General features: G+C 49.9%; 12 protein-coding genes across 12 annotated transcripts, besides 1 other annotated feature; 5 read left to right on the top strand and 7 right to left on the bottom strand.

Moving 5' to 3' along the window:
* Positions 1 to 810: 810 nt before the first annotated feature.
* Positions 811 to 3572, bottom strand: NFIA_109950 (transcription factor domain-containing protein; the record flags this gene model as incomplete). The annotated part of the gene is made up of 6 exons (XM_001267397.1): positions 811 to 1779; positions 1836 to 2087; positions 2150 to 2891; positions 2970 to 3015; positions 3098 to 3174; positions 3316 to 3572. The coding sequence occupies 6 exons, from the start codon at positions 3570 to 3572 to the stop codon at positions 811 to 813; spliced, it is 2343 nt and encodes a 780-aa protein (XP_001267398.1).
* Positions 3573 to 3763: 191 nt separating this feature from the next.
* NFIA_109940 (flavin-containing monooxygenase) lies at positions 3764 to 5774 on the bottom strand (the record flags this gene model as incomplete). Its single annotated transcript, XM_001267396.1, has 3 exons — positions 3764 to 4031; positions 4097 to 5491; positions 5554 to 5774. The coding sequence occupies 3 exons, from the start codon at positions 5772 to 5774 to the stop codon at positions 3764 to 3766; spliced, it is 1884 nt and encodes a 627-aa protein (XP_001267397.1).
* A 649-nt stretch (positions 5775 to 6423) lies between these two features.
* NFIA_109930 (putative JmjC domain protein) lies at positions 6424 to 7458 on the top strand (the record flags this gene model as incomplete). The annotated part of the gene is made up of 1 exon (XM_001267395.1): positions 6424 to 7458. One exon carries the CDS (start codon positions 6424 to 6426, stop codon positions 7456 to 7458), a length of 1035 nt encoding a protein of 344 aa, XP_001267396.1.
* Positions 7459 to 7761: 303 nt separating this feature from the next.
* On the top strand, positions 7762 to 8340 carry NFIA_109920 (uncharacterized protein; the record flags this gene model as incomplete). Its single annotated transcript, XM_001267394.1, has 1 exon — positions 7762 to 8340. The coding sequence occupies one exon, from the start codon at positions 7762 to 7764 to the stop codon at positions 8338 to 8340; it is 579 nt and encodes a 192-aa protein (XP_001267395.1).
* Positions 8341 to 8650: 310 nt separating this feature from the next.
* NFIA_109910 (putative general amino acid permease (Agp2)) lies at positions 8651 to 11042 on the bottom strand (the record flags this gene model as incomplete). The annotated part of the gene is made up of 5 exons (XM_001267393.1): positions 8651 to 9031; positions 9103 to 9838; positions 9914 to 10136; positions 10348 to 10376; positions 10687 to 11042. The coding sequence occupies 5 exons, from the start codon at positions 11040 to 11042 to the stop codon at positions 8651 to 8653; spliced, it is 1725 nt and encodes a 574-aa protein (XP_001267394.1).
* A 2779-nt stretch (positions 11043 to 13821) lies between these two features.
* Positions 13822 to 14351, top strand: NFIA_109900 (putative progesterone binding protein; the record flags this gene model as incomplete). Its single annotated transcript, XM_001267392.1, has 3 exons — positions 13822 to 13930; positions 13994 to 14089; positions 14173 to 14351. The coding sequence occupies 3 exons, from the start codon at positions 13822 to 13824 to the stop codon at positions 14349 to 14351; spliced, it is 384 nt and encodes a 127-aa protein (XP_001267393.1).
* A 223-nt stretch (positions 14352 to 14574) lies between these two features.
* NFIA_109890 (mRNA-binding ribosome biosynthesis protein NOP4) lies at positions 14575 to 16773 on the bottom strand (the record flags this gene model as incomplete). Its single annotated transcript, XM_001267391.1, has 1 exon — positions 14575 to 16773. The coding sequence occupies one exon, from the start codon at positions 16771 to 16773 to the stop codon at positions 14575 to 14577; it is 2199 nt and encodes a 732-aa protein (XP_001267392.1).
* Positions 15857 to 15970: a microsatellite.
* Positions 16774 to 16958: 185 nt separating the features above from the next.
* On the top strand, positions 16959 to 17984 carry NFIA_109880 (DNA repair protein RAD10; the record flags this gene model as incomplete). Its single annotated transcript, XM_001267390.1, has 1 exon — positions 16959 to 17984. The coding sequence occupies one exon, from the start codon at positions 16959 to 16961 to the stop codon at positions 17982 to 17984; it is 1026 nt and encodes a 341-aa protein (XP_001267391.1).
* A 1010-nt stretch (positions 17985 to 18994) lies between these two features.
* Positions 18995 to 21150, top strand: NFIA_109870 (uncharacterized protein; the record flags this gene model as incomplete). The annotated part of the gene is made up of 4 exons (XM_001267389.1): positions 18995 to 19661; positions 19784 to 20070; positions 20124 to 20248; positions 20304 to 21150. The coding sequence occupies 4 exons, from the start codon at positions 18995 to 18997 to the stop codon at positions 21148 to 21150; spliced, it is 1926 nt and encodes a 641-aa protein (XP_001267390.1).
* A 728-nt stretch (positions 21151 to 21878) lies between these two features.
* On the bottom strand, positions 21879 to 23493 carry NFIA_109860 (putative longevity-assurance protein (LAC1); the record flags this gene model as incomplete). The annotated part of the gene is made up of 4 exons (XM_001267388.1): positions 21879 to 22478; positions 22541 to 22828; positions 22887 to 23197; positions 23370 to 23493. The coding sequence occupies 4 exons, from the start codon at positions 23491 to 23493 to the stop codon at positions 21879 to 21881; spliced, it is 1323 nt and encodes a 440-aa protein (XP_001267389.1).
* A 1182-nt stretch (positions 23494 to 24675) lies between these two features.
* NFIA_109850 (uncharacterized protein) lies at positions 24676 to 25869 on the bottom strand (the record flags this gene model as incomplete). The annotated part of the gene is made up of 2 exons (XM_001267387.1): positions 24676 to 25795; positions 25841 to 25869. 2 exons carry the CDS (start codon positions 25867 to 25869, stop codon positions 24676 to 24678), a joined length of 1149 nt encoding a protein of 382 aa, XP_001267388.1.
* Positions 25870 to 26244: 375 nt separating this feature from the next.
* NFIA_109840 (uncharacterized protein) lies at positions 26245 to 27129 on the bottom strand (the record flags this gene model as incomplete). The annotated part of the gene is made up of 3 exons (XM_001267386.1): positions 26245 to 26577; positions 26641 to 26882; positions 26943 to 27129. 3 exons carry the CDS (start codon positions 27127 to 27129, stop codon positions 26245 to 26247), a joined length of 762 nt encoding a protein of 253 aa, XP_001267387.1.
* Positions 27130 to 27464: the final 335 nt, after the last annotated feature.

Here is a 27464-nt window from a genome sequence, read left to right as displayed (position 1 = left end):
GACCTCAGCCCAATTGCCTCGGATGATCGAGGTCGAAAGAGTCGTAAAACCAAGATGGACCGTGACTCGGTCTGGGCTTGGTCGGAAAATCAGGAAAGAGGTCGGGTCTGTCGTCTACCTGATAATTGGAGGGGTCATCCCAATGTGCGGGACGGCGAATCGTTGTGCGATGAGGAAGTGTTGACGCGATAGCGCTTGAAGGTGGAACTTCCCCACTAACACTACCGTACTGCTCTCAAACAGAGATTGAGGTCATCCGTCGAGTTCTAGGGTATAATTCTAGCAAATTTCACCCGTAGTGAGCGACCAACACAATCGATTGTAGAGCGTAAATACCAGACCTCTCTGGTCACTTTCTTTGTGGTGGTGCGGTGGTCGATCGACGGCGTCGAGGGGGTCCCGAGTTTAGGTTCGTGGGGCGGTAGGAAAAACGTCGCTGTTATCTCTGCGATGATCGAGAGGACTTGACAGCTGTCGCAAGACGGAAAATGTGTAAAAAGTGGCTTGCCTGTGTGCGTGAATTATGTGGTCACAATATTGTGATTAACACTGACGTTAAAAACCAATGCCCCTGATGTGGTGCTCGTCCTGCGTTGAACGTTCATGTGGCTGGATTTATTCTGGTCACGTGCATGATTCACTCCCAGGCAATTTGGCTCATCCGGCACGCCTACATCTACAGTGAATATCATCTGGAAAGCGAGCTGATTGCATCCAAGTCATTATATTCCCATCATAAATTCCCGGTTTATCGTCATAGTAGCCTCCGGCTGATATACATGATGCATGCCGTGTAATACTGTCAAGAAATCAAAAGAGCTCTCTGATGATCCGGGACAGCTCGCCATCATCGCCAAAAATGCCTGAAAGTCCCTCGCCCGTGTTTTGAAGCTCTCCATCATGACTTACAAACCCGGGTATACCTTCGGGTGCTGTACCAGATGCAATGAAGCTGCTAAATCCTCCAACAGCCTCGAACAGGTTGGTGAGCTCTTGACTCATCTGCAGTCCGTTCAAAGGACTGTTTCCCAGTTCATTGACCCCGTTCATCGGTCCATAGACAGACAGATTCTCGATTGAATGGCCCGCCAGGCCCGCCATGGCGACAGCAGCCGTTGAATGGGGGTCGTTCGAGTCCGAGCCGAACGGGCGCGCCAGCACTCCCAGCCGTTCCCCAATCATTCTCAACCCCTTGATCGTCTTCCAGAGCCGCTTTGATACGTAAGATTTTGTACTGAAACCGTTGATCAGATCGAGTGCCATGTAGAACTCATCTCGCACCTGGCGGTTGAATTCGTTTGGCGCATGACATACAGCCAGAAAGAGCACCGCGAGAGCGGCGACAAGGAAGTAGTTGAAGGTAATTTGTTGAGTGCGGTATATGTCAGACGTATGATTAAGCTGAGTGAGCACTCGCACTGTATCTTTGGCGACATCCACCACAGTTTGAGCATGACCTTTGTCTTCGGCGATACTCGCAGAAGAATGTAGTACGGGCCGATAGATGAGAATCCGAAGCTGATTCATGCGCAAGTACAGCAGCACCCGTAGTCGCCGCAAACCCCGGCTTGCCGTCTCGCCATGCTTTGGAGAGTCGCCAGGATAAAACTTCAATGCATCGGGAACCTGCTTGTACCACTGGAGAACCTGGTAGTCCAGATACCCGATCTCATCCCTGCGTATGTCTGTCGTGCCCTCAGAGCCAAGTCCGGAATACCATATCTTTGAGCTTATACGATTATATGAGATCATACACCTCAAGTAAGGCAGCGATCCGTCCTAGACCTGTTAGTCAGACATGCATGACGCGTTGTCGTTCCTGACTTTCGACTTACAGGCTCAGGGAGGTTAGGGTCGACATCCTCATCTTGAATGACAAAGGGCAGCCCGGTACCAAGACTCCAGCGTCTATCCAAACTGTAGATTGTCCAGAAGATCTTGGTGACGTCAGCCCATTGATCCTCGTTCGGAAAGGATTTCATCAACGCCTCCCGTCGGTGCAGACCCAGTTCAAGGCACATACGTGCAGCGAATCCTATCACTCGGTAGGCCATCGCATCGTCATCCGTGTGGAAATGGTAAGTTGCCTGTCAGAACATTTAGCCAATGTCCCGGGCGGGTCGGATATCATCAGAATGACAATACATACCACCATGCCAAAGAGCTGGATGGTCTTGATGTCGATCGGTCCCCAAAGCTTAGCCTCAATGACTGGCTTGACACTCAAGAAAAGACGTTGGCCCAGATCACTTCGCCCGCTCCCCTCCACAATCAACGTTATGGCGAGAATCATCTTGAGGATAATTGTATTATCATCGTGGAGAGAGTCTGAGCCCGGGAATGCTCGCTGCGCGAAGCCAGTTCGCATTGCAGCCTCCATGAATGTATAGAGGAGGTTGACTTGATTGGTGACCTTCTCAATATCCACAAGCGGATACATAATACCGACTTCTTCCTCATAGACATGACAGAGTCGTAGAGCTTCCTCCCGTTTGATTGCCCATATTGGATCTTTGGTTGGATGTATGGGCTGTGTGAATACAGCCTGCTGAGCAGGCGGCGATGCGGCCGGCGTGGCTTGGGCCGTTGTCAGGTCGTCATTCATGACTTCTTCGGCGGGTGCAATGCCCATGTTCTGAAGACTGGATCTGGCGACATCGAAATTGAAGGCGGAGCTAGTGGGACCGTGAAACCGCAGATGTCTTACGCGAGGTCTGACGGTAGCTGCGTGCATCGGCGTAAAGACCGACTGTGAGCCATCCCGAGAGAGGTCCTCCAGATTCGGCGAGTCCAAAGATGATCTTTGATTCCGAAGATCGTTCAGACTAGTGAAGAGACTGTTTACCTGTTCCTGCAGAGTTGTGATCTGGTCTTTCATCGAACGGAACTCCCTGTCCCGTACCACACTTGTCAGTCGCCTTACTGAGAGCAAAGTAAGCCAGACCAAAGACAAGGGAGATAGAACATACTCGGAATCCTTGAAGTTATTGTTACAGCAATTGGGGGCGTATCGGCCTATCGCACAGTCATTTTCTCTCCATTGAAAACTCAAACGTCATAGAGCGATGAAAACAGCCGGATGAGCCATAGTACTGACACTCGAGTTTCAAATGGCCACAGCGCTGGCATGGCACTTGACCGTTGCACTTGATCTTGCGTCGCTTACATTCATTGCTATAGCAAAGACCCACGTTAGTCAAACCGTACTCAGTTCCATGGCTGTATGCCAAGTATGACGATAATCATCATGAATTTACAGCCATCCACAAAGGCAAGCATGGGGTAAATTCGGAATTTCCTCAGCTGGGATCATACCAGGCAATTGAGATGTAGCGATTCCGCTTTGTGCGCGTGTGAGTTCCGTTGCTCTGTTCCGCTTTCCTCTTTGCGCTGTCCTCAGCCGGGCTGGCATTTTGGTCTGCTTTTCCCGCCTGAGGGGTAGCAATATCGACATGGGATGACTCGGAAGCCATGTCAGATGCGGTCAGTATGGCCTGATCGCGTTGTTCTGCGCAGGATAAGGCAGCGAAGAGTGCGGAGAGATTCCTTTCATGCTGCCGCGGTGTCTTCATGGCCGCGCGGGGTTTCCGTTTCCCCAGAATCTTTTGAGCCAATCAGCGCAGACCCAGAGTAACATAGCACATCTCTCAATTACAATGGGTAGATAGATAGATTATCTTTTATGACGGCCATAAAAATATATTTGCAATTCAAGAATCAGCAAGCGCTAGCTGCGATAGGTCATTTCTAATGCCAAAATCAATCACGAAAGCATTCGACGAAAGCGGAGCAAACCCTCTCGGATAGCTGAGACTATTGTAGTTCGGGCTCCACTAAACAATTCGACCAGCCGTTGAGTATCTTTGGGATGCATCTTGAGCCAGCACAGACCGGAAATGATTGCCACGAGTGCAAATCTCCTCAGCACGGTCTTCATCCTTTCAAGCATGAGTCCCTTGCGTGTATACTTGGCTGTCCAGTGGTGCCACATAGGAAAGGTGCACCTGAGATAGTAGTCGATCTGAGTAAATCTAAACAAGGTTATCAGCGGGCGTCTTCTGTCAGTCGTGACTTAATCTAGTTGGGGAAGACTCACGGATAGGTGGACGAGTTCCAACCTTCATCAGTTTGGTACCAGCTTGTGCAAGCTCCGCGTCGAAAGACGGTGCCCTGAAGACTTCTCTGTACTTTGTCCGTCCAGTCGCGCTCAGCATTCTCTTTCACCTCGAAACAGCTGACACGTCCCTCAAGAATGGGTTTGATGAAGTTCAGAGAGTAATTGATGGCATTCTCGACCGCGAAAATGACGCTGGTATGGCCGGTCGCTGTGTTCGGACCAAACGAAAGGAAGAGATTCGGCATATGGTCCATGGCAATGCCCAGGTAAGCCTGTGCTCCTCCACGCTCCTCCCAAATCTCGTCAAGGGTTTTCCCGCGCCGACCGAAAACCGGGAGAGGATGAAGGAATTTATTAGTCTCGTATCCGTTGGCCAGAATAATGACATCCGCCGGTATCTGTCTCACCCCATCTGTTGACTCCTTACTTTCCGGCGGATAATGTCGACCAGGACCTAGTGTCACGCTTCTGGCTTGGACGCTTACCAAGGGCTTCGTCGTCAGCTCAAAATTGGGCGCATGAATGCTGGCATAATAGTTGGACTCGACAATTCGTCGCTTACAGCCCAGGCTGTAGTTGGGAATGAGTATGTCGTGATATTTCTCCGGAGCAGTCGCTCGCATGTGCTCTAGGAATTCCCTCTCTAATCTGGAACGATTCCGACGGGAATACTCATTGTCCTTGAAGACTGTGAGAAAATCCCACTCCAAGAAGAAGAACAGCAAGGCCCTTGCACCGAAAGCAAGGCCAGGGACGTTTTTGAACAATGGCGGCGTGTACTTCTCCCATTTCTTGAGCGACTTCGGCGTCAGTAAATCGGGCATGAACCAGGCAGGCGACCTCATGAGCTGCGTGATTGACTTGATCTTGTACTCGGGTTTCGTCAGCTCAGAGACTACCTGGGTTGCACTGCAGCCAGAGCCAATGATGACAACATTTTTCCCGGACAGATCAAGGTCGCTCTTCCATCGAGCTGTATGAACGACCTCGCCTTCGAACGTCTCAATCCCGGGTACACTTGCAGGCCATTTTTTAGGCTCGACAAGCACACCCACACCGCTGACAACAATCTTTGCTCGCACAATCTCTGTTTTGACATAGACACTGCGCTCGCCTTCCTTGGATATTCGCGCATCTCTTTCCCCTTCGGATAAGTCTCCAATACCAGGAACAAGATGCAATAATGTGACTTGCCACTCTTCCGCATCCTCTAACCATCGCAGTTCTTTGACAGCTGTGTTGAGTTGAATCTTGTCGACTATCTGGTATTTCTCGCAGACATCAGCCAGGTACTGAACAATCTCCGGTCCGGGGGGATGTAGCGTAGTCCAGTCTTTCTTCGGAGCAAATGAGAAAGAGTACAACAGCGCGGGCCTAATAAACACTCAGCAAAAGAGTCGCTTCGACAGAGCATAAATGCCTCGAGAGGCCCATACACATCGCATGCGGCTCCTGGGTAGCGGTTTATCCACCAAGTACCTCCGATGCCCGATTGCCTTTCAAAGATTCTGAATTGATCAAAGCCAAGAGCTTCCTTGAGTCGACATCCTGTAGCAATGCCAGACACCCCTGCACCAATTACGAGAACCGGGTAGTAGGTGTGAGCATCTTTGCCATATGAATGGCGTTTGTGGATCCTTGCCACCGAAGAGGGCATCTTGCCTGATCAAGTTGTAATAGATTTGAAGGCACAACCAGGCAATAGCAAGAAAGCATAGAATTCCTGAAAGACTTGGAATGACAGAGGTATAGACAGCAGAGAGGGCAGCCTCCCCTTCATAATTATCATTTATTCAGAGCCGAACATATTGCTTGCATGGATCTCAGGTGAGGGGAAGCCATGATCGACAACGTCACAGGAGCTGAGAGGATTGCCCTCACCTCGGTTGTTTGGTGGTTTATGAATTTCAGATCGGATCGACCGAGGAAACATTATGCTTTGTGCTCCTCACTCAGTAAGGGGAAGAGTCGAGACGACCGTCAACCGAGAATCATTGCTTTTCTCTGCAGCTAAACAGCTAGAGATCATGCGATGTTCGATAATGATGAATTTGAGTGGTCTCGTCATATTCTCCACAAAAGCAGTCAAAGGTGGAGGATGATTCGACATGGCCCCTGTATGGGACCTGAAGATCCACAGCACAAGATGATTCCCGTTAAATGTGACATGTCACCTTCATGTTGGGCTGTGTAGCCGGCACAATCCTCTGATTTCGCCTTGTGATACAGACATCCCTTGGCCCTCCAGAAAAGTCAACGACTTTCTGAAATCAACCGAAGTGGCAGCATTGGGATAATTGTTCTGGATGAAGTATCAGCAATGGCTGCTTACCCGCAATAACCTGTGGGCCCCCAAGCGACCATCACGCGTCCGCAGCAAACAATCGGGTTTGATATCGTTAATCAGCTCCAGGGATGGACGCTCGATATCTTCGACCTCTCAGAGCCGATTTCATCCCCTGAAAGCCCTCCGCGAGGTGAAAATTGATGAATTCCGCAGTAGCTACTTCCACCCAGAACTTCCGGTCCTTCTCCCCCATCGGCACTTTCGCGATCTTCCCGCATGTGAGCGATGGTTCCAAGCGGTCCCTTCCTCCAACGGCCATGACCGCAGATTAAATACGGCATATCTACAAGAGCATGGCGCGGATGCATTCGTCCCTCTCGAACTCACGCAATCGCCCGCAGAAACCACGGCGCCGGACGCAACTGTACCTGAATCGAACGAGCTGAGCTTCCGGCAGTTCCACGCCCCATTGAGTCTGTTCCTAGATTGGATGCGCACCGCAGAATTGCAGTCGCAAGCTACGCGACTCTATTTGGCGCAATGCCAGCTACTCGATCTTCCACCAGTTCTTCGCGATGACTTTCCCACCCCCGAACTCGTTCTAAAGGCGGGCAAAGGCGACGTCTACGATACGAACGTATGGATCGGGCACCCGCCTACATATACCCCTTTGCACCGTGATCCAAACCCGAATCTCTTCGTGCAAATTGCCGGACACAAGGTTGTGCGACTGTTGGCTCCCGATGCCGGGCAGAGGGTATTCGCGTCGGTCAGGCGCCAATTGGGTCGGAGTGGGGATCGCGAGGCAGCTGCTTTCCGGGGCGAGGAGATGATGCAGGGGCAGGAAAGGACTCTGCTGGAGCATGCCGTTTGGGATGATGCAGACTCGGACGGTACCAATAATGTGCTGGATGATGGATACGAAGCTCATTTGGAAGCCGGCGACGGGCTATTTATACCAAAGGGATGGTGGCATAGCATCAAAGGTGTTGGAGAGGGCGTCACTGCGTCGGTGAGTTTCGTCTACCCTCTGGTTGGGTGTGCGCTGCTCTAACCCATAAAACAAGGTCAATTGGTGGTTTCGGTAGAAGAAACTGCAAGGAATCCTAGTAATCAACTTAACTGTGCTGCATTATACCTGGAAAGTGGTTCTGTACATTAGACCTAGATTTAGATAGAAATTCATGACTATATCTGAGCATGACGCAGACTTGTGATCGTTGTCTCCAGGGCCATTCTAGAATCCTCTCCGCGGATCCACCCTCTCTCCACTTTACCTCCAAAACATCAATCTCCGCTATAATTATTCCCTCCTCTCTCAACCTACAACTCGAAGCTCCATTCTCATCGTTCAGAAATGTACACGTCGCTCAAAGCCATATCTCGCGCTACAGTCCTCCATCTCAGTCTAAATCCTCTTTTCTCAATCGGAGTCCGCGCCTCGCTCGCAACCGCAACCACAACATCACCAAACCTCCGCTCATACTCGGCATTATACCCCATCTGCCCATCTTTCAACCTCTACCATCCTACGCAAATCAGCTCAATCCACAATCGCAACCAGGAACCTCCCTTCTCTACATCCGCGACCATGTCCGCCGAATCTGCCTCCAACGAGAGCCAGTCGCAGCATCACCGCCAACCAGAAGAAGAGCAGGAGCAAGACCAAAACAAGCCTATCCTCGCGCTACCGGAGGCTCCCTCGGCGGAATCAGGAGCCACGCAGATTGACGTTAGTGGTGGAGGGTCGACGGTGAAGCTCGACGCTCTGGGTCCGCTGGTGGTTAACCAGGATGGAACGCTGTCGCGGATCGCAAACTGGGAGCAGATGACTGAGATCGAGAGGCGGAATACACTGCGTGTGCTCGGCAAACGGAATAAATTACGGTTAGATGCGTTGAAGGCGGCAGAGGGTGAGAAGGATGAGAGCAACTGATTGACTGCATACGGCTTTTGTCGATGCTATATCGGATGATACATTTCATGCCTATATTTGTACTATACTGTAGATTCTTCCCGGTGCTCGCAAGGTTCTTTGTACATTTCCTCACAACAGACATATCCTCATGCCAATCATAATATAATCGTGACAATACCCAGACATACAATGTTGCAACATCTAGGGCAGGCAGGTATATAACAGGTCGCCTAAGCGAAAAGCCAATCAGCGAACCTCGAGAGGGCGTTGCTAAAATCACAAATCAGCTGGCCAGCTCGCGAAGGTTCGGGGTCCGACAAGATCATCCTTACCTTGGTTTTTCGGGAATGTAGTTTCTCTCATACTCGTCGATCTCGTCGAGTCCTGTCACGAGATCCACTTCTTCCGGTTTCTTCGTCTTTGTGCGATTTACAATCTTCCAACCAAAGTACAGGGCTGGAAACACTCCAATCATCGTATAAGAGAAGAGGAAGGTCGGGATATCCCAATTCCCAGGCAGAAAGACAGTATAGCCGCCTACAAAGGCCATGACTGTCGTGGAAACCAGAGCAACATAGGCAGTATAGGGTTGCCACCAACTCTTGTATGGGAGCGATTCTCGTGGAATACCTTGGGCTATCATAGCTTTCCGAAAACGGGTATAGGTAAAGGTGACGACGGAAAAGTTGATAAGCTGAGAAGCAGTTACCTACCAACTGTTAGAGACTTGGTTTTCGAGATAGAAGTCAAGGTGATCCTAGTCTCGTAATCGACACGTACCAGATTAACGAACCAATCCAGGACGACAGATGCGCTGTTTGATACTTGGAGGAAGGCAAGAAGTGCAATCAACATGACAACTGAGACACAGTAAATCGGTACACCCCGCTTGGTGCACTTAGTGAACAATCGGGGTGCCTTGCCGTCCAGAGCAAGCCCGTACAGACTTCTGCTGGCGCAATAAACATAACTGTTCCCGGCACTGAAAGCTGCCAGCAGGATCATGGCGTTGACAATGTGGGGGAGGATAGGGATCCCGAGTCTGTCCATAGCGACAACATAAGGCGACGCAGCGGCGCCAGGCAGGCCCTTGGCGAAGGCTTCGGCCATAGTAGGATCATTGTAGGGGACGAGAATGCCGATACACAGTACACCCAAAACGAAGAAAGCTGTGAGTCGATAGAATATACCGTTATATGTCCTGGGCAAGATTCCGCGGGGGTTGGCTGCCTCTCCAGCTGCCATCGACACATAATCGGGTCCTGCAATGGTGAAACTGGCTTGGATCAGACATGCAAGGAAACCGAGCCATCGGCCAAGATCACCGATTTTGTAATACTCCGCAAAGGCGCCCGGCTCGTTCCAGTATCGGAACCCGAATCGATCTCCCTTCGGGTTCCCGCCCAGCATCACAATGAATGTGAAGATAATCAGTCCAATGCTGAGTAATACTTTCGAGAGCGCAAGCCAAAACTCGGATTCGCCGTACCATTGCACTGCAAAGACGTTGAGAAGTCTATAATTCTAGGAGTCAACATTCAGGCGATTCCAGATGGGCAGGGGCCTTTGCCGTTCAGAAGACGTTACGTACATGTAAAGGACAAGCACGATGACGATGACCCCGCTCACTGGAATAACGTCGCTCCAGTAGTTTATGATCATATTACACGCGGTGATCTCAAAGGGCACTAGGGCAGCCTCAAAGACGAAGAAGTTGTAGCCGGCGGCAACTCCAAAGGCTTCATCGACATAGCGGCCGGCAAATCGAATAAAGGGCGATGAAATCGGCAGGTAGGTGACCATCTCAGCCAGACCTAGGATGCAACCTGTATTTAGCACGGACTACATAGCCAAGGTCTCGTAGTGTAGAATAGCCAGGGAGTCGCAGGGGCAGCATGCAGGGAAACGGGAGATTGTCGCTTCAGGGCACTCAATGGTACGAATGAGAGCTGCATCGGGAGCACAGGTTGCAGGCGGCATTGCTGGGGACAGCAATTTGGGGGTTTGAAGACCGGGGTTGCGTACAAACAGTAATGGCCAGGATGACGAAACACCTAGAAGTGGATATGTATAAGATTCGATGGCTTGATAAAAGGGCAGTCAAGTAAGACGCGCGTGCGAAGTATGACATTGTTCTGCATTAAAGTGCAATTGGAGATCCTTAGGCTCTTCGTCGTATCTTCTCAAGATCAATTCGTTGTAACATCTCTGGTGTAGAGTCGCGCAAAATAAGTGTATCTTGCTCTCCTCTCTAACCAACTCACCCTACGGAGACACCTCAAGGCCAAGATCGCAGCAACAAAAGAGGCAAATGAAAACGAAAAGAGCTTATCAAATCAGGCATATAGCGTGCGTAGTACTTACCAAATCGAAAATGCCAGGAACAGGCTGCCAGGGCCACCCTTCATCAGACTTTTACCGACCTGGACATAGAGCGCTGTACCAATCGTACCCCCGATACCGATAAGCTGAATATGTCTGGGCTTCAGCTTCCGGTGCGTATGATCACAAGTCGGCTTCGACGATGCGCCTCCTATTGATTCTCCACTATCCTCGACAACAGTAGTCTTCTCTGAGTAAGTTATAGGACAGCCATTTCTTTTTGTCAAATTGGCTGTGGCCAGATTGACGTCGTCGGCCGAGTGGGAAGATCTATCATTGCTGATAGCCGGCGGCAATGATGTCTGATGGACACTCGTGTCTGGTTCTGGCCTTGACATGATTCACGACAAGTGACAAGGTTTTTGTCTCATTGACACATTCCAAACATAGAGGAGATTCGAAGAGGGCGATGTAATGTGCAATTTATAGGACAGGGGGAAAAGGTGATCGAAGAGGCCAAGAAGAAAAAAATCGAGGGAAAAAAGAAAAAATAAATTCAAGGAGAGTAAGTAAAAGCAAGACTTATCGCATTGAGCAGATAGAGTAAAAGCCCATGCGAGATTAAAATGCGGGACACTTTGGAGATGCTAAAATCAGCTAGGCCAAAGCCGGCATCGAAGTAGTATCACCAACAACCAAATCGAAAGTGATTCAGCTCGGCCAATTTCTCGGCCCATAGAAGACGGAAGCGACTATTGTCGCGCCTGCCATTGTAGAAAGACGAATAAGATTGGATCAGTAGTGACGGCAGCAAAGTATCGTCCTGGAAAAGATGGTCTGAAGCCATTCTGAGGACTCCATACGTCCCCACAGGCATAGTCAACTGATAGATAGTTTCCGGTCCAGCATACATCAAGACAGCAGGAATAATTTCAACATCTCTCACAGACTCTCTTGGCCTGAGCTCAACAATGCCGAGCGTTGTAGCAGGACGGAGTGGCCGTCAGTAACTCTTGGAAAGTCATGGCAGAGGCAAACGGGGGGCAACGGAGGGAAATCGTTGAGACGCGGTTATGTCGATGGAGGGGGCATGGTGCAACAAGGAAACTGTGCCTGTTTGGACTAGTAAACATGGCTAGGAGGCTGAGATTAGTTTAGTCGATGCACTAGAGAGGTATATCGGAGCCGTGTGGGCCATCTCTTGGTGAAAAGTCAACTTCGTTTTTGCCGAGGTTCAAGTGTGTTACAAAAGATGAAGAGGTAATGAAGAGTAGGACAAAGAACTAGATAATGATCTTAGATGTTCATGAAAATATGGTACAGTACCAGCGGATTCTGACCGAGAATGATAATTCTGAGCCCTGATGCGAATAGGAACATGGTGGCTGACCCCAATTGCCTGAGGAATCAACTACCGGATTAGTCTCAGCCACTGCATCAGACCGTCAAGACCTCAATTTCGACCTCAACATGAGAAGAACCTATGAAAGTATGGCTATTTCTTCAAACAGAAAAATGTTATTTGTCATTGATTGATACTCGAAGTTGGTCACATAACATTTGTCTGCTTTTGGACACTGTGCTGATCAAGTAATACGAAGAGTTCCATCCATCTCCCGCATTTAGAAAGAACGGCCAACATGATCTCGCGATCTGAACATTATGCGAAGTCATAAATCATGTCTCCAGTCTGATCGATGATCATCCAAGCCTGATAAGCGTCGGAACAGAGAGAGCATAAGCATCCGAGACAAAGAGGTCTCCGCCAAAAAACCACGACTCAGGTCTGAACAGACGAATCCACGTATGGACCGTGACTCCGATCTTTTTCATCTGGCGATGGCTTCTCTCCGAGTTCGCTAGGTGGAAAAAAGCAGTCGTTGTCTTCGAAGTAGAGGTAGTGAGATAGGTCAGAGTCCACGGACATCGTCCTACTGCGCCCTTGAGCGTCCGGCCCCGTTTCTGTAGATGATATACGATCCGAGGGATGAGAAGGTGTTGTTTGAAAGGTTCTGGAAAGGGTTTCTTGGCAAGAGGACATTTCGCTGATATTGGTCTTGAGAGCTATGTCGATATAGGTAAAAACTTTGAGCTGATGCTGGTGATCTTCAGGTTGTCATGGAAGGTTACTTGAGGTTGCCCCGCACTGTACAAAGATGAAAGACAGGTCGACAGTCTATATTAAGCTCATAGACACCACTCATCAATAGATACCTCTCGAATTCAAATGCAGCCAGGCCATGTGCCAGTTGACGTCATCTTCGGAGGCCATGGGTGATAGCCTCTAAGTAAAACAAGTATGCCTGGACATACGTTGACGAAAATATAGTGGCGCTCTCATTATTACTTGTAGTGATTCAATTGTTTTTGTTACTCTGAGAATTCTACAAATACGCTTCAAACTGAGCAGTTTATGAGAATTTATTATTGGAAGAAAGCGGCCAGGCTTCTGCAGGGATCCATGTGGGAACTCACCCTCCAGTTTATACTTAGTGTTTCTAAAGGAGGAATGAAATACCTTCTCATCTGGAGCACTACAATGTATCAAACGATGGGATCATAGATACATCTACCTCAAGAGGGAGGGGTAGACGGTGCCAATCGAATCACCCAGACCGTCTAGATTCCTACTGCGTAACATATCAAAATTCCAGCTCAAGATATAGCCGAGCAGGCATGCCCTCATGTACCTCTCTAGGCATCAGGCTATCGAGCTGAGTATGTTTTGATCCCCTTTGCTTCCACTCAATCCCAGAAGCGAGACATGATTCTCCAAATTGAATCGAGAGAGAATTTGGCGGGGTGATGTACTGTCGACGATAGGATGCAGACAGCCCACTGTCACAAGGCCCGACGCTTGATTCTGGTTCATTCACGAAGTATATCAAAGGTCTGCGAAAATTAGCTGCAATGGTGCTTGCATAGCCATGAGCTCCAAGGGGTCTTGATGCTGCTCGATGAGCCAAATGAAGAAGACGCAAAGGCATCTTCAACAATAATTTCAGACGATGACGCCAGTTGCCGGCAAGATCCACGGTTATGCCGACCTCCGAGCTCCCCCGCCCTGCCCCGCGTCCGAGTGAGCTTTCGTGGGCTAAACTTCAACTTTTCTTACCTCGATTACTTCTTTTCAATAATATCCTTCCCACATCCGAATTCCCCAAGCTTACACTCACGATGGTGGAACACGAGCCAGAGCCCAAGAGCTTCGAACCAAAGGTCCCTGTTCAGCTGAATCCTCCAAAGGATGACCCCATCACCGTGGAGGAATTGTCCAAATGCGACGGTATGTGATTCCTCGGTTGGATTCATCAATGACGGAATCAACTTAGTGATGCGCTTTTTGCAGGCACGGATCCCAGCCGGCCAACTCTCGTCGCGATCAAGGGAATTGTGTTTGATGTGAGCAAGAATCCAGCTTATGGTCCCAATGGCCAGTATCACGGTATGTCGATTCTTCCCCTCCCGTGCGCTGCAAAATAATTGCTGGCTTAGTCTGTACTTGACGTTACTGATTCTCCTGTATAGTTTTCGCTGGAAAGGATTCCTCCCGGGCTCTTGCCTGCTCTTCTCTGAAGCCTGAGGATTGCAGGCCGGATTGGTACGATTTGGATGATAAGGAGAAGACGGTGCTGAGTGAATGGTTTACCTTTTTCAGCAAGAGATACAATATCGTCGGAAAGGTGAAGGATGCTACAAACTACTAGTGCGCCTGATGGCAACCTACGGTCTGTAACGGCGCTAGGTTATGCTATTGTATGAAGGTACTATACCCCATGAATTTATGAAATCCTACGCGATCTTTCCATTGCCAATTCGGCCAATATAACAAGTGCTTTTATTTTTGCGTCTCTCGCCAGAATGCACCCAAGTAACGCCGGCGAATAGAGGTGATTATAAATAGAGCTCTATACAGTCACTTTTGATCAACTAAGCCTTCCCTTTCCGAGCTTTCCGCTGCATCCTTTTCCTAGAAATGATCCGGTTGCGTTTGGCGATCTTGTTCTCTTCTTCCGCATCGCGGTCTCCGTCCTGCTCCTTGCCGCTGCCACGGCTTTCGGATCGCTTCCGCTTCTTCCCATTGGGAGAAGCTTTGCTGTTCGAATCATCTTTGCTCGGGGTACTTCCGTTGTTCTGTTGACTTTCCTTCTTGGCGCGTGCCCTGGCCTCCATCTCATTCCGTCGCTTTACAACCTGGGCGTTCTCAAGGGCGAACTCGACAATCAATCGCTTCTTCTTATCTTTGATCTCCGCCGAGCCGCTCTTAGGGGCTTCCACAGCGTGGCCGTTAAGCCATCTTAAACCCATAAGCGCATGACGATGTGTGTAGTACTCAATGAAACCGTAGCCCCGGCTTCGGCCTGCCCCGCTCTTCTCGTTGATCTTGCTTCCCTCTCGACTCTCAAAGACAATCTTGGCTTGCTTCACAATACCCTTGCCCTTTGACTTCCGGTACTCCTCTGCCTCTTTCATAGCGTCGGCTGATCGAGCGAGTTCCTCCTTGGAGAGAGGTTGACGTTGACCTTCCTTAACATCTTTCGCGAAGCCGACCACAGCCTGTCGAGCGAGCTGCTTGAGGTCCTTGGAGGTGACGTGACGCGGGATGTTGCGTACCGAGAGTCGGGTCAAACTAAAATGTAGAGCCGGGTTCTTCCGGATGAAGTTCTGTCGCTGCTTGAAGCTGTCCTCTCTCATCTTGATCTCGGACGGCGAAAGCTTCTGGTACAGAGAGGAGTTGGGAGAGATAGTACCTTCTTGCAAGAGGAAAAGACGACGCTTGTCAGTATCACGAACCAGTCGTTTTGATACACCCTCCTCTTCAAGTTTGGCAGCTTGTGATTTGCTGACGGCGCGGGCGACCTGGAGGACACGACCGTCCAAGGTATAGCGGCCGCTGGGGTCAGAATTCTCATTCTGCAGGATAGAGTGCTTGAGTGCGGTGGAAGACTTCTTTCCTTTGTCCTTCTCCGCGATCAAAGTATCTTGTTGTTTCGGGGCTTCGCGCACGCACAATGCGGCATCCTCAACCTTCCAGAAGCAAACAAAACCGGTACCGCGGGGACGTTCTGTTTCCAGGTCGACGACAATTCGCGCGTATCGAAGGGGGCCAAACTGCGTAAAGTGCTCGTAAAGCGTCTCGTCTGTACACGTGAAGGGTAGATTTCGAATGAAAATCGTACAAGCATTTCGCTCGTCTTCTTTCTCTTGTCTTTCGTCTTCGTTGCCCTCGTCCTCGTCCTCATCCATATCTTCCTCGTCCTCCTCGTCGTCATCGTCCATATCCTCATCTTCATCGTCGTCATCAGACTCGACATCTTCATTATCGGATGTCGTTTCTGCGTCATCTGCCATTTCAACGTCGCTCGATCCCGCTTCCTCCTGGGTATCCTCCTTCTTCTCAGACTCCTTCTTCAAGTTCTCCCATACTTCCTTTTCTACAGCCCAATCGACCGCCAGCGTTCTTCCGTCTACCTCTTTGCCGTTGACGGCCTGCAGCGCCTTTTCGGCATTCTTCTTTCCTCGTAAAACAACGAAGCCAAACCCAGCCAGCTGATCACCTTTCTTGGGAAGCGTGACATATTTGACTTTGCCGAAACTTCTGAAATGTACCGCTAGATCTTCTGGTTCTTTGATGCTCCAAGGCAAGTTTCGGACAATGAGCTTCGGGGGTTGGGTAGATGTTTTCTGTTGCTCCCGCTGTTGCTTAAGTTCAAGGGCAGCAGGAGCTGGCACGCTTTTCCCGAGATTCTCATCAATCTCACGGTGACGCGGCTGAGCGTAGTCGACTCTGATTGTTTTCCCTTCGAAGACAGACCCGTTGAACTCCTTTAGCGCAGCTTGCGCGTCTTCGAGATCGGCAAAGGTAACGAAACCATAACCCTTGCACAGCTTCGTTTCCGGATCATTAACAACAATCGCATGCTTGATAACGTAGGATTGGGAGAAGTATTCGGTAAGGCTCTCGGTCGTAGCTGAGGTGGGAAGCGACCGAACGAAGAGGGTCCTTCTTGGCGTGGAGACTTCGTCGTCCTGGACGATATCTTTTCTCGGGGAATCCATCGTAGTCTGTGTGTCTTGGTGACCACCACTACTTTCTTCTAGACTTCCTTTCTTGTGTTGTTCTGTCATGGCTGTTGAGATCGTCCACTTTTTTCTTCGGCCTTTTTCTTTGTAGCGGCAGAAAATTCCCAGCGCCAATATTTCCAGCAGAATGCGGGTCCAGGCGGTGAGCACAGCTGGCCTAAACTTTGACTGCTGCGATTAGATAGACCGAACCGAACCGATAACAGCACTATCGAAGCCTTGATGCAAAAATGGCTAAGGACGTCGATACTGATAACGCTGATCCCGACTATGGCCTTCCTGAAAGGAGCGCCACCCCGCGGGCTGCAAGGGACACCTCGAATCCAGCTACTGCTCAATCCACGGCCCCCAAGGTCCAGCAGCCAAAACCGCAGGCACTTGCCAACCGAACCGGTCCCTCCGCGATTCTTGTTTCGACCAGGCAAAAGGGCAACCCAATACTGAACCACATCAAATTGTTGCCCTGGGAGTATGCAGATATACCCGCCGACTATGTCGTTGGAGCAACCGCATGTGCCCTGTTCTTATCGTTGAAATACCACCGGTTACATCCTGAATACATCTACTCTCGGATAAAGGCTCTTGGGGGGAAATACATGCTCCGGATTATTCTGGTAATGGTAGATATCGAAAATCACGAAGATAGCTTGAAGGAACTCTCAAAGACCTCGATCATCAATAATTACACTCTGATGCTCTGCTGGTCGGCTCCGGAAGCAGCTCACTATCTCGAACTATACAAGTCGTCCGAAAACGCTCAACCGACCGCGATCCGCACCCAGCAAGCCCAGTCTTACAAGGAGTCTCTGGTGGAGTTTGTTACAACTCCTAGAAGTATCAACAAATCTGATGCAGCGAGTCTGATATCCACGTTCGGGAGTCTACAAAACGCTATCAACGCGCAGCCGGAACAGATCAGTGCTGTGCCCGGCTGGGGCGAAAAGAAAGTACGTCAATGGACCAATGCAGTGAGGGAAGACTTTCGGGTGGAAAATGCGAAGAAAGCGAAGGCACCTGAGAGGAACATTGAGCCTGAACAAAGATCTTCGGGCCTCGGCACTGTGAGCCAGACAGGGCCCGTAGATATGGATGATGATGATGAAGCAGCCTTGTATCTTTCGGAAGCGGAACAGAGGAGTCGGGTGGAGGCGAAAAAGGGAGCCTCAGAAGTCGACACTCCACGACAATCCAATCAAGAGGAAATGAGTGAAGGCATTAGCGCAGCCCTTGCGAGGCTTCGGGAAAACGGAGGTTGAATATTTGATTGATTAATACTCTGATTGTCAATCGCGATATCATGGACGGCTTCACCATATAGCTTGATCTAGGAGACAGCAGGCTTCCAATCCGTCCCGCGAGGATGCTAGCAGCACAGTTCCGAGATTAACGGTGTTCAGTCTGCCTGACAGGAGAACACAGGTGAACTGCTGACAGGCTAGCTAACTCAGCGCACAGCGCTATCAGTCTGAAAAGCGAAGCTCGCTCAACCGCTACAGTGCGTTTACTTTCAATCATTTACTCATAGCTCTCTGTCAGCTGCGCATGCTAGAGAAAGCATCTGTTCTTGACCGTGAATGGCGGGTCTTATGCGCGAGTCATGAAACCCAGATGGCTTGGGCCCTAGGCTATCTGTCAGCGGGATGGGCCGCCACGGTGTTGCGGAATCCAGGGCATTGGGAGGCCTGTCAGCCACTGAGAATCAATACCGAAGGCAGCGATCTTTAGTGCAGTTATGCACCTCGTATTTCATGATTCAAGAATCGTTGTTTGAATTTTCTGATGATGGCCCGCGACCAGAACAATCCGAACCAAGGAGCCTTAATTAAATGACATTGAATATGGCTAGCGGAGAAGTCTTGCGCGTATCAAGGATAATTCGATTGAATTACTTCTAGACAGCCAGTCTGCTCTGGAAAACCGCTGGATAGTTATTGAGGTTCCGCTGAGTCAAATCCTCGATTATATCATCACGTGATAATATATTGTGGGGCACTATAGCCAAAAAGGGAAATCGGGATGACGCCAAACATTGGAAGTTGTGCAATTTCCCGTTGAACTAGTCTAGATCACTTCTGTTCTTCAGAGGCACCAGCGAATCCATATCAACGCCCCAATGAAAGCCAGCGTGTAACGAAAGTTGCTTAAGTGTCCGAGGAACGAGTCAGTGTTCTCCACTTACAAGCTGAACAAGATCTTCCCCACTCTATCGCTTATAAGCTTTACCTATACTATCATCCTACTCGTCCGGCCAAGGCCGGATCATGAGATGATGGGAGAGGAGGATAGCATGAATCCATGCTCAGAAAGACAGCCCTATCAGGATGTGCCAATTTCAAATGAAGTCGGACTTTCGGGTGTACTACCTGTGCGCCGGTCTTCTGGTCGTCATGCGGGGGATATGACAGGGTCGTTGAGGCACCCGTCTCCTAGGTCGGTTCGGCAAGCACAGAGCCCGCAGTCCAGAAACTTCGAAATTGTCCTCGTTACAGATAACGAGTCACGGCGTCAGGTCCGTCGCCATGCAATGCGGCAATATATGCGTCAGCGGCGCTTGGACAGCATTGCTCGCCTGGAGACGCCTCGCTTGCCAATTGGTGGTTGGGTCAGCCGCCAGGTACTATCGGAAGCTTCATCATCCAGCATTCCACCCTCTCCAGTTGAAATCCCTGTCAAAGACACTTCTCTGGAGGAGAAATTATCTCTGGTAAAAGATGGGGGGCCATGCACCCCAGAAAGTGGGATAGGGCCACTCATGCCTTTGGCGTCGAGGTCATCCGAAGTCAAAGCTGAAGAACCGTCCTCTCCTTCCTTCCCTATCGTTAGCTATACACTATCAGATCCTCGTTCCAGCCCTGGTCACGGGGCCGTGGAGGATCCATTTAGCTGTTATCCAATCCCTGTTAGTCACTCTGACCATGAGTTAATTCAACACTGTAAGTTCTTCCTTGGAAGCCCGTATTCCCATACAGATCACGCCGATCTTAATAGCAGAGCAAGAGGGGCGTCTGCCAGAACAATCTTGATCTCGTGTTGGTTGGTGGCTTACACTGCAAAGTTATTGTGACATATCCATCCATGATGTATAAATTTGCCGATTCCGTCGCGAACAACCCAATGATGGAGATTTTCCGACAGCTTGCGCTGCATGACAATCTTTCATTTCATGCGATGCTTGCTATTGCCTCAAAGCACCGAGCTGGAGTGGAAGGCAAGGCGGACTCTGTTCAAAGCCTCACTCATAAGATGCGGGCACTTCGATTAATAAACGAGCGAATACACACCGACTCCCAAGGTCTGCAAGATGGTACAATATATGCTGTAGCCACAATGGCAGTTATTGAGGTAATTAAACTTTCCCTATGCTTTGAACTTTGCAGGTTGCTCATACAGTCAAGAAATGGTCAAGGGATGCTTCCATTGAAAGGATGCACTGCATGGGACTAGCATCCATGGTCCGGAATCGCGGCGGGATGCGAGGCATGCGGGCTTCCAGTCCCTTTTTGGAGAAGGTTCTGTACTGGTAATGCTTTGACAGAATCCTACAGCAACTATATGGTCTGGCTAACTTCGCATAGGGTGGATATAAGCTGCGCACCCAAAGCGATTTACACCTCATGTCTTCCATGGACTGGTGCCGTACCCGACACTTCTCCAGAGAGTCTTGACTTTCTTGCTCCTGATGTGCACCTCGCTATTCCCCACATACAGACAGCGGTGGAATCATTCGAGAGCCCATGCGATCAATATCGTGCTTGTGAGGATTTTCTGCGATTTTTCCGCTGTCTACATGAGCTGGAGAAGGCTGCGTTAGGCTTTCCCGCTACTGTCTCCGGAAGCAGTCCAACTCCTCGCGTCAGACGCTTCACCCCGGGAACACCGCTCTATTCCATTCTGACTATGCTTCCCGATTACGACCACGGGATCCGGGATATCCGATTCATCGATGAATACACCTGCATGTCCTGTCTGTTCTTCCTGGCCGTCGCACTCTACGATTCCTATCGCAACTCTACCAATTTTGACCGCTACCTCGACTGGCTGGACATGGAAGTCCAAGGGCTCAGCACCTTCACTAACCCGAGCATTACATCTGTCCTCTGGATCTTTCTCAACAACGGCGGCTACCCGCAAAGGGAAGCAGGCGACGCCGGCGAAAGATGCTGGGTCGTGTCCCGCATGGTACGCATTGCCAAACGCCTCGAGTGGAAACGTCAGGGCACCATCTGGGACCGTCTCCGACAGGTCCTCATCAACTTTATCCTCGCCCAGCAGGAATGCGCCCTGGGGTCGGATAGCGTTGACGAAGAGGCGTTGATCGCGAGGCAACAGAGACGCCTCCAATCAAGCGAGGATTTCTGGGACGAGGACGAGATGCGCGAGGAAATTCTGGGATCACAACCGTCGTCGGTCCTGACGCCGTGACCTCAGCTGCAGACAACTATTGTGGTATAATCACATGCCTTGGTTCCTTGATGGATACCAGAATGGCATGGAAAAGTCGATGAATTGTATGATGCCTCGGAAATAACAACTCCATATACCCAGAACATATTATGACGTGATGATTGATGACATGTATTTCTGTACTGACAATCTGTTTCACTGTACAGAGTTGTACTACTGTAATTAGGAAGCAATACTCCTTCGAACAAAGAAATGATCCAAGCTCATTGCCATCTCATTACTAGGTCTATCGTATATGCACATCAATCAGGTGGGTATTGGACGGTCTCTCTAGAACATGAAACACAGCAGCAACGGCCATCCATCCATCCATCCGGCACATCATCGAGGAAAATGACAAGATCACCTTCCAGGGCAGACAATCATCCATAAACGAGGAGGAAAGGTATAATAAACAATTAATCCTGCAGGACCTCCCCGTCAACAGTGGCATATCATAAGGAAAAAAAAAAAAAAAAACCAATCGATCGATTCCCATGTATCGAACACATCGAAGGTCTAACGAGAATGTAGAAAAGAATACTGCTGGGTATTGAGGGCTGCCTCCGCACTTCTCCCACTTATTTGCTTTTTGGTAAATGCGTTCGAGGTAGTTCATTTTGATGTTGGAACATCGGCACAAATCATAATAACATAAAAAAAAGCACGAGCGCTGTGCGGATCCATGGTATGACATTAGAAAGATTCTACGTCGGCTTGTCGCATCCGATTCTGCCAAGGAGGGCCTTGCGATCGCTCTGGTCACCGAGTGGGATTCGTCCCCGCGCGCGAGGTCGCACGCTGGCTGAGCCGTTCGAGGCTCGACGCCAGTCGGCATTCGCCCCGTCCACACCGGCTGTGTTGCTGGTGGGCGCGTCCTTGCCCGCAGGTCGGACTTCCGCTTCTTCTTCGTCGTCGCTTCGAGTGTCTTCGGCATTTCCGGTCCGGAGCACGTTTACGGCCACGCGGACAACCATCACAAACCATATGAGAGAGAGCAATTGTAACGCCAGAAGAAAACCAAGAAAAATCCACTTGACGGTGCGATTCATGCAGATGGGGCTATTGATGTCCAGGAAGGGGTTAAAAAGGTAGCGGAATCGGTTCGGGTACCCATCGGTTGAAATCATCTCCGCGTTGGTACCGGAGTAGCAGCCGTAGGCCATCGCATCAGGGACATCCTTGTAGATAGACCAGCAGAGTAGCGGGTAGAAAATGTGACGCGTAATCAACCAGGTCACCATGAACAGACCGAAGGTGATGTTGCAGCAAAGCTCGAACTTGAAGTACTTGAGAATCTTGGCAGTCTGTCGCGCAAATGTCAGCTCGGCCAGTTTTTGATGGAGGGCAGATGGATCTCATGGCATACAGGCAGCAACAGGTCGACAATGTCCATCAGACACAGTACCACGTTTGAAACGTTATAAAAACTGTAGATATAGGCAGAGGTCAAGAGAGTGCTAGTGAGGATGTGGTGAGTCAACATCTGGTAGTGATCCTTTCGCCTTTCTTCCATGTTGATAACCAGGATCTGCTGGAACCAGAATGACAGCTGCGCCAGTAGATACCACTTCAGGTTTGCAGAGACACCCCGCGCGGGCCATTGAGCCCAAATGGCCTTGAAATCCATCCAGTAATAGGAGTTTGTCCAGATATACTACATCCAACATGTCAGTTTCACCGTCCAGAGAGGCAATGGATGCAGCGAGACAAACCATTCCAAACGTCCAGAAGAACGCATAGTACATCCACATCCACGCCTGCTCGGCAAAACGATTCGAAGCCTTCCGCTTCAATCCCGCATATCTGGCAGCTGGTCGGAAGATCCATTCAATGGCAATCGCTCGGACGGCGGTGAAGGTGATGGCAGAGCTGATAACAAAGTACACATCGTCAAATCCTTGGACATAGACCCCTTCGGAAGGTTGGTAGTACGACAATTGGAAGAACGGCGCCGTGTATGGTCGGAGGGTGGGGTAGAGGTTATGAGCAGCCAAAAGCGTGCCAAGGATAGTCAATGAGACTCCTGAAAACGCATACAGAGCAACAGTCAGCCATCGAGTCCAATTCTATCACAATGACGATCGAGCGCATGCGCTGGGTTCCTCCGGCGCAGAAACAAGTTAAGCGATGGATTGGAGCAGTGTAGGCACATCAATGGACTCCGACCCAAGGCAAGTTGGAGAATAGACGCATACCAATTTGATTCGCATCCATCCATTCTCGAAAGGTCGCGTCTTTGGCAGCAGTTCGGTGACCGGTGGACACACAAGTATTAAGCTCCGAAACGGATTGCGATTGCGTGGATTCGTCTTTTGCCATGACGGCGGTTTTGTGATCCCGAAGATCTAGGGATCACTGATGCCGGAAGGAGCAGCAACAGTAACCGTGTCTGCGAAGAAGATTCCAAAAAGTCAATCGCTGCCACCAAGAGAATTAGTAGGATTGACGAAGGTTTCGCAGGTAGGTTGGTCGGATAAGAAGAGAGTACCCAGAACTGCTCCGGATGTACCTTGGAATAGCTACTTGACAACAACCAGACTTCTGTGACTTTCTGCCACTGGGACCCGCTGTTCCGCAGCGGGTACCTGTTGGGGGGTGAGAGAAACGGCTGATGAGGGACGGTGTCCTTTCTTAGTGTCAATAGCAGACACACAGAAAAGAGTCAACAAAATAGTTGCGTTCGTAGAGATAGTGTCAATGACAGTGAAAGACAGAGATTGGAAAACAACCTAAGGAAAAGTCGATCCCGTCTCTTGAAACCCTAGAGGTAGACCTAGCCTTTCGTAGCTATCCCAATGTCCTTGGATAAAAGTGGTAAAGGTATCCGTAGTACGCATGTTGGTGGGCACATGGAAACAGTGGAACGTAATTTATTACGCCAATGAAACACAGGATAATGAGGGGATTGTTTCGAATTATCTAGACAATCCACAGGGGCACCCCACAATATGACTTTTTCGACTCTTATAGACGCGTACTTGGATCTTGCTATTTGCACTACGTTTCCACTGTGCATCATGTACCCTACACGTCCCACCCACGTAAGGTAGGTAGGTACGATAGGCACTTTCATGTTCATCATACACAGCTCAGGTTGTATACTCCGAAATACATCAACAATCATGCTCACCGCCCATCAACAAATAGCCCTGGACCCTTTCCCTTACAGGTACCTTACCTGCCTTGGTCTGAATAAAGTTCTCGGCCTCCGCATTGTTGTCCCGCATCTCTCGCTTTCTCCCCAATCGCAGCAGCCGAATACTTCACACCCTCTATCCAGAGGCTGTCCCGCATCGACTACTTTTGCAGCTAATGTATGCTTCCTGGTCGTCTGATCATTGGGTTCTTTATGCGACCAGATCGTCCCAGACATACTAAACGAATTGAACGGATCCGAGTAACGAATAATTTCGATGAAGTATGTAGTCGATGTGATATATGGTACACCAACGATGAGCATAGATTTAACCTTGGCGCACCGACTACTCGGGTGCAGGTTGATTACCTCTCCGGGGGATCAACCTCATCTAAGCCTGCCGTGACGCCATTGACATATTCAGCCGCACTGACACCCAGCTTGGCTAAATCTACTCCTCCTTGTCCCGCCATCGCCCGGGACATGGCTCGCACCACTTCCTCTTCCTCCCAGATACTGCTCGGAGCCATTGAAGCATCGCCATCCGTGTTACCAGCGCCCATCGCGACAACAGTCCGCCAATACGCATCATCCCGGTCCTTCAAGACCTTATCTCTAACCACGGCATTCCGCGTCACGCTCACAGCATGCAATTTCGAGCTAGCTCCAGCCAATGACGTTAGCGAAGTCGAGACCAGCTGGTCGACTTGATCGGCCTGCGAGGGAGGCGCGAAGAAGAATCGGTTTGTGGCGGTTACATAGATTAGCAGGGCGCAGATCCCGTCAAAGATCGCAAAGACCAGCGGACGGAGCAGGGTGGTTTGATGATACAAGCTCGATGGCGGCACCATGCCCGCTCGTACAGCAGCCGAGGCAGACAGAACGGGGTCGTATGTCGAGACAATGTAGATGTCGATGACAGCCAAAGCCAACCCGGCGACGGTGAATTTGTTGCGCCAGCCGGCGGCTTCTCGGCCAGCAAAGGGTGCCGAGGTCACCAAGCCCACGAGGACCATATGCAAGATATGAGGGACTAATGTGTTGAAGGGGAGATAGTAGAGAAGATATGTTTTCAGGTTGTCGAGCGAGCAATACTCGCAGGATGTCAATGCATCAGGGCCGTAGCGCAGGTACACCCGCCGCGCCACCACCGAGGTAAACTTGGATCGCAGCAAACGATCTGTTTCGCTCAAGGTATTGTCCGGCCGGAACCGTGCCAGCCTGCTAAAAATGACATCGGTCGGGGTGTTGATGCGCGATCGCGTCAGGGTAAATATACTTGGAGAAGGAGCATGAGGGTTGAACGGGAGGCTGAGAAGGAAGCACAGCAGGATGGCGAAGAAGAGGACATTGAGGACGCGGCGGGTAGCCTGAGGGAGGGGACGAGGTGTGGGACGTGATGCTATAGCGACTCGGAGACTGCGGTAGAAGTTGATGGCCCGAGGAATGATGACGGGGGCGAAGAAGATCAATAAAGACTTGATGCTGTGAAGTGGTCAGACCGTGAGAAAAAAAAATTCAGACACTTACGTCGCGAACGATATCCCGAGTTCAACCATCTTGCCCGTCAATTTATTTCGACCACCTGGCTGCCACATGTCCTTGAGATGGATGATGACAGCTAAGTGGATGAGGCTGATGGCCATATTGCTGATCTTATCGCCGATGCCAAGAGGCGCCTAACGTTGACCAATCAGAGGTCCTTTCTATAGTTCTTTTGATTGACACAGCAAGAATCGTTTTGGCCAGTTGAATTTGAAAATTAAAATGCTACAGAAATACAACATAGGACAATGTCTGAATAAAATCATAGGAGTGCAGCCAGTAATGCCAAGCTCTGTAATGAAAGTATTTTTCCAGTGAACGCCCTCGCTAATATACCCTTGGGACAACAATCCGTTCCAACGCCCCTCTCACCGCAAAGATGGTAAGGCTTAGACCTGCGAAGAATACATTGCCGGATGATGAGATAGGTCTGGAATGGTCACACCCGCCGAGTCTCGCGAGTATTTGGATGATGCGGCATCGTTCAAGTTCATTGGCGGGGATATCTTCAGTGGAAAGCGAGTCATGCTCCGCATGGAGGCCTGCCTCCTCACAGGTGAATGCGAAGGAGTATATGTTGGAAGTGAGTCCTCTCGCTTTATACCGAGTTTGAATGATCGCTGGGAACTTGCTCGTGTGACGACTTTCTGAGGCGCTACCGCCCCGTAGACTCGTACATGACGTGCAGTGACCCCAGCGGCGCGGTCTGAGAAAATGAAGCTCTAAAGTAATCAACAAAAGTCAGCGTTCGCTTCCTAGGCCTTGAAAAGATAAGGTCGACTTACCGACACCAAATTGACGACACTCATGACCATAGCCAGAATACCTGCGGATACCACAATCCTCCAGAATGCAAGGCCAAGTGATTCCTGACTCGTGGCAGGCGTATTCAGATCGCCCAAGACCCCCATTCCAAGTATAAGCATTGCCACAGCCAGTGTGACGAAGCCGGAATCTTGGCCTAGCAAAGGCCAATTGCGGTCGAAGTACCCGCGAAAGAAGGGTAATTCTGAGAGTATAAGAAAGACTGTCGTGCGTCAGTATTCTTGTCATGTCCATGCTTCACCATAGCCGGGGGACCACTTACTGCTGATTCCTGCAGCCATGACATGGGAAACGGCTTGGAAGAAGAAAAAGCTGCTCAAAAGAGAGATCTTCACTATCATCACAATGCTGGCAGCGATGATGTCTAGGAAGACGATGATATTGAGTACCCGTATGGCGTTCAAGACCACAAATCCTGGACCAGCCAAGGACTCTTTCAATGAAGCCATCATAATCAAAGTATGTGTATCGCAAGCGAAAGCACAGTTCTGCACGACAAGACGCCACTACCAAAAGATCATGCAAGAATATTGAGGACTCGGATCGAGATAAGATGCGTTTTCAAATGATACTACGAGAGACAGTAGAAGAAAATGGAGAAATGAAAGTAGAGGCACAAGGACTGACCAGCAGGACCGCGTTGGCTCACAGGCTGAAGGAAAGAAAAGGAGAGAAAGAGCAGACTGGCGAGGTCTACTCGAGGGTTAAAGAAAGAGCAAAAGAGTGAACAATGAGGCGACAAAAGATAAGAGCCCTATTGAACCAGCATTATTCAGGTTCTTTC

Source organism: Aspergillus fischeri, genomic scaffold, assembly GCF_000149645.3.
Source record: "Aspergillus fischeri NRRL 181 1099437636245 genomic scaffold, whole genome shotgun sequence".
Taxonomy (NCBI): domain Eukaryota; kingdom Fungi; phylum Ascomycota; class Eurotiomycetes; order Eurotiales; family Aspergillaceae; genus Aspergillus; species Aspergillus fischeri.
Note: the sequence above shows the minus strand (reverse complement) of the source record. Positions and strands in the feature narration are given on the sequence as shown.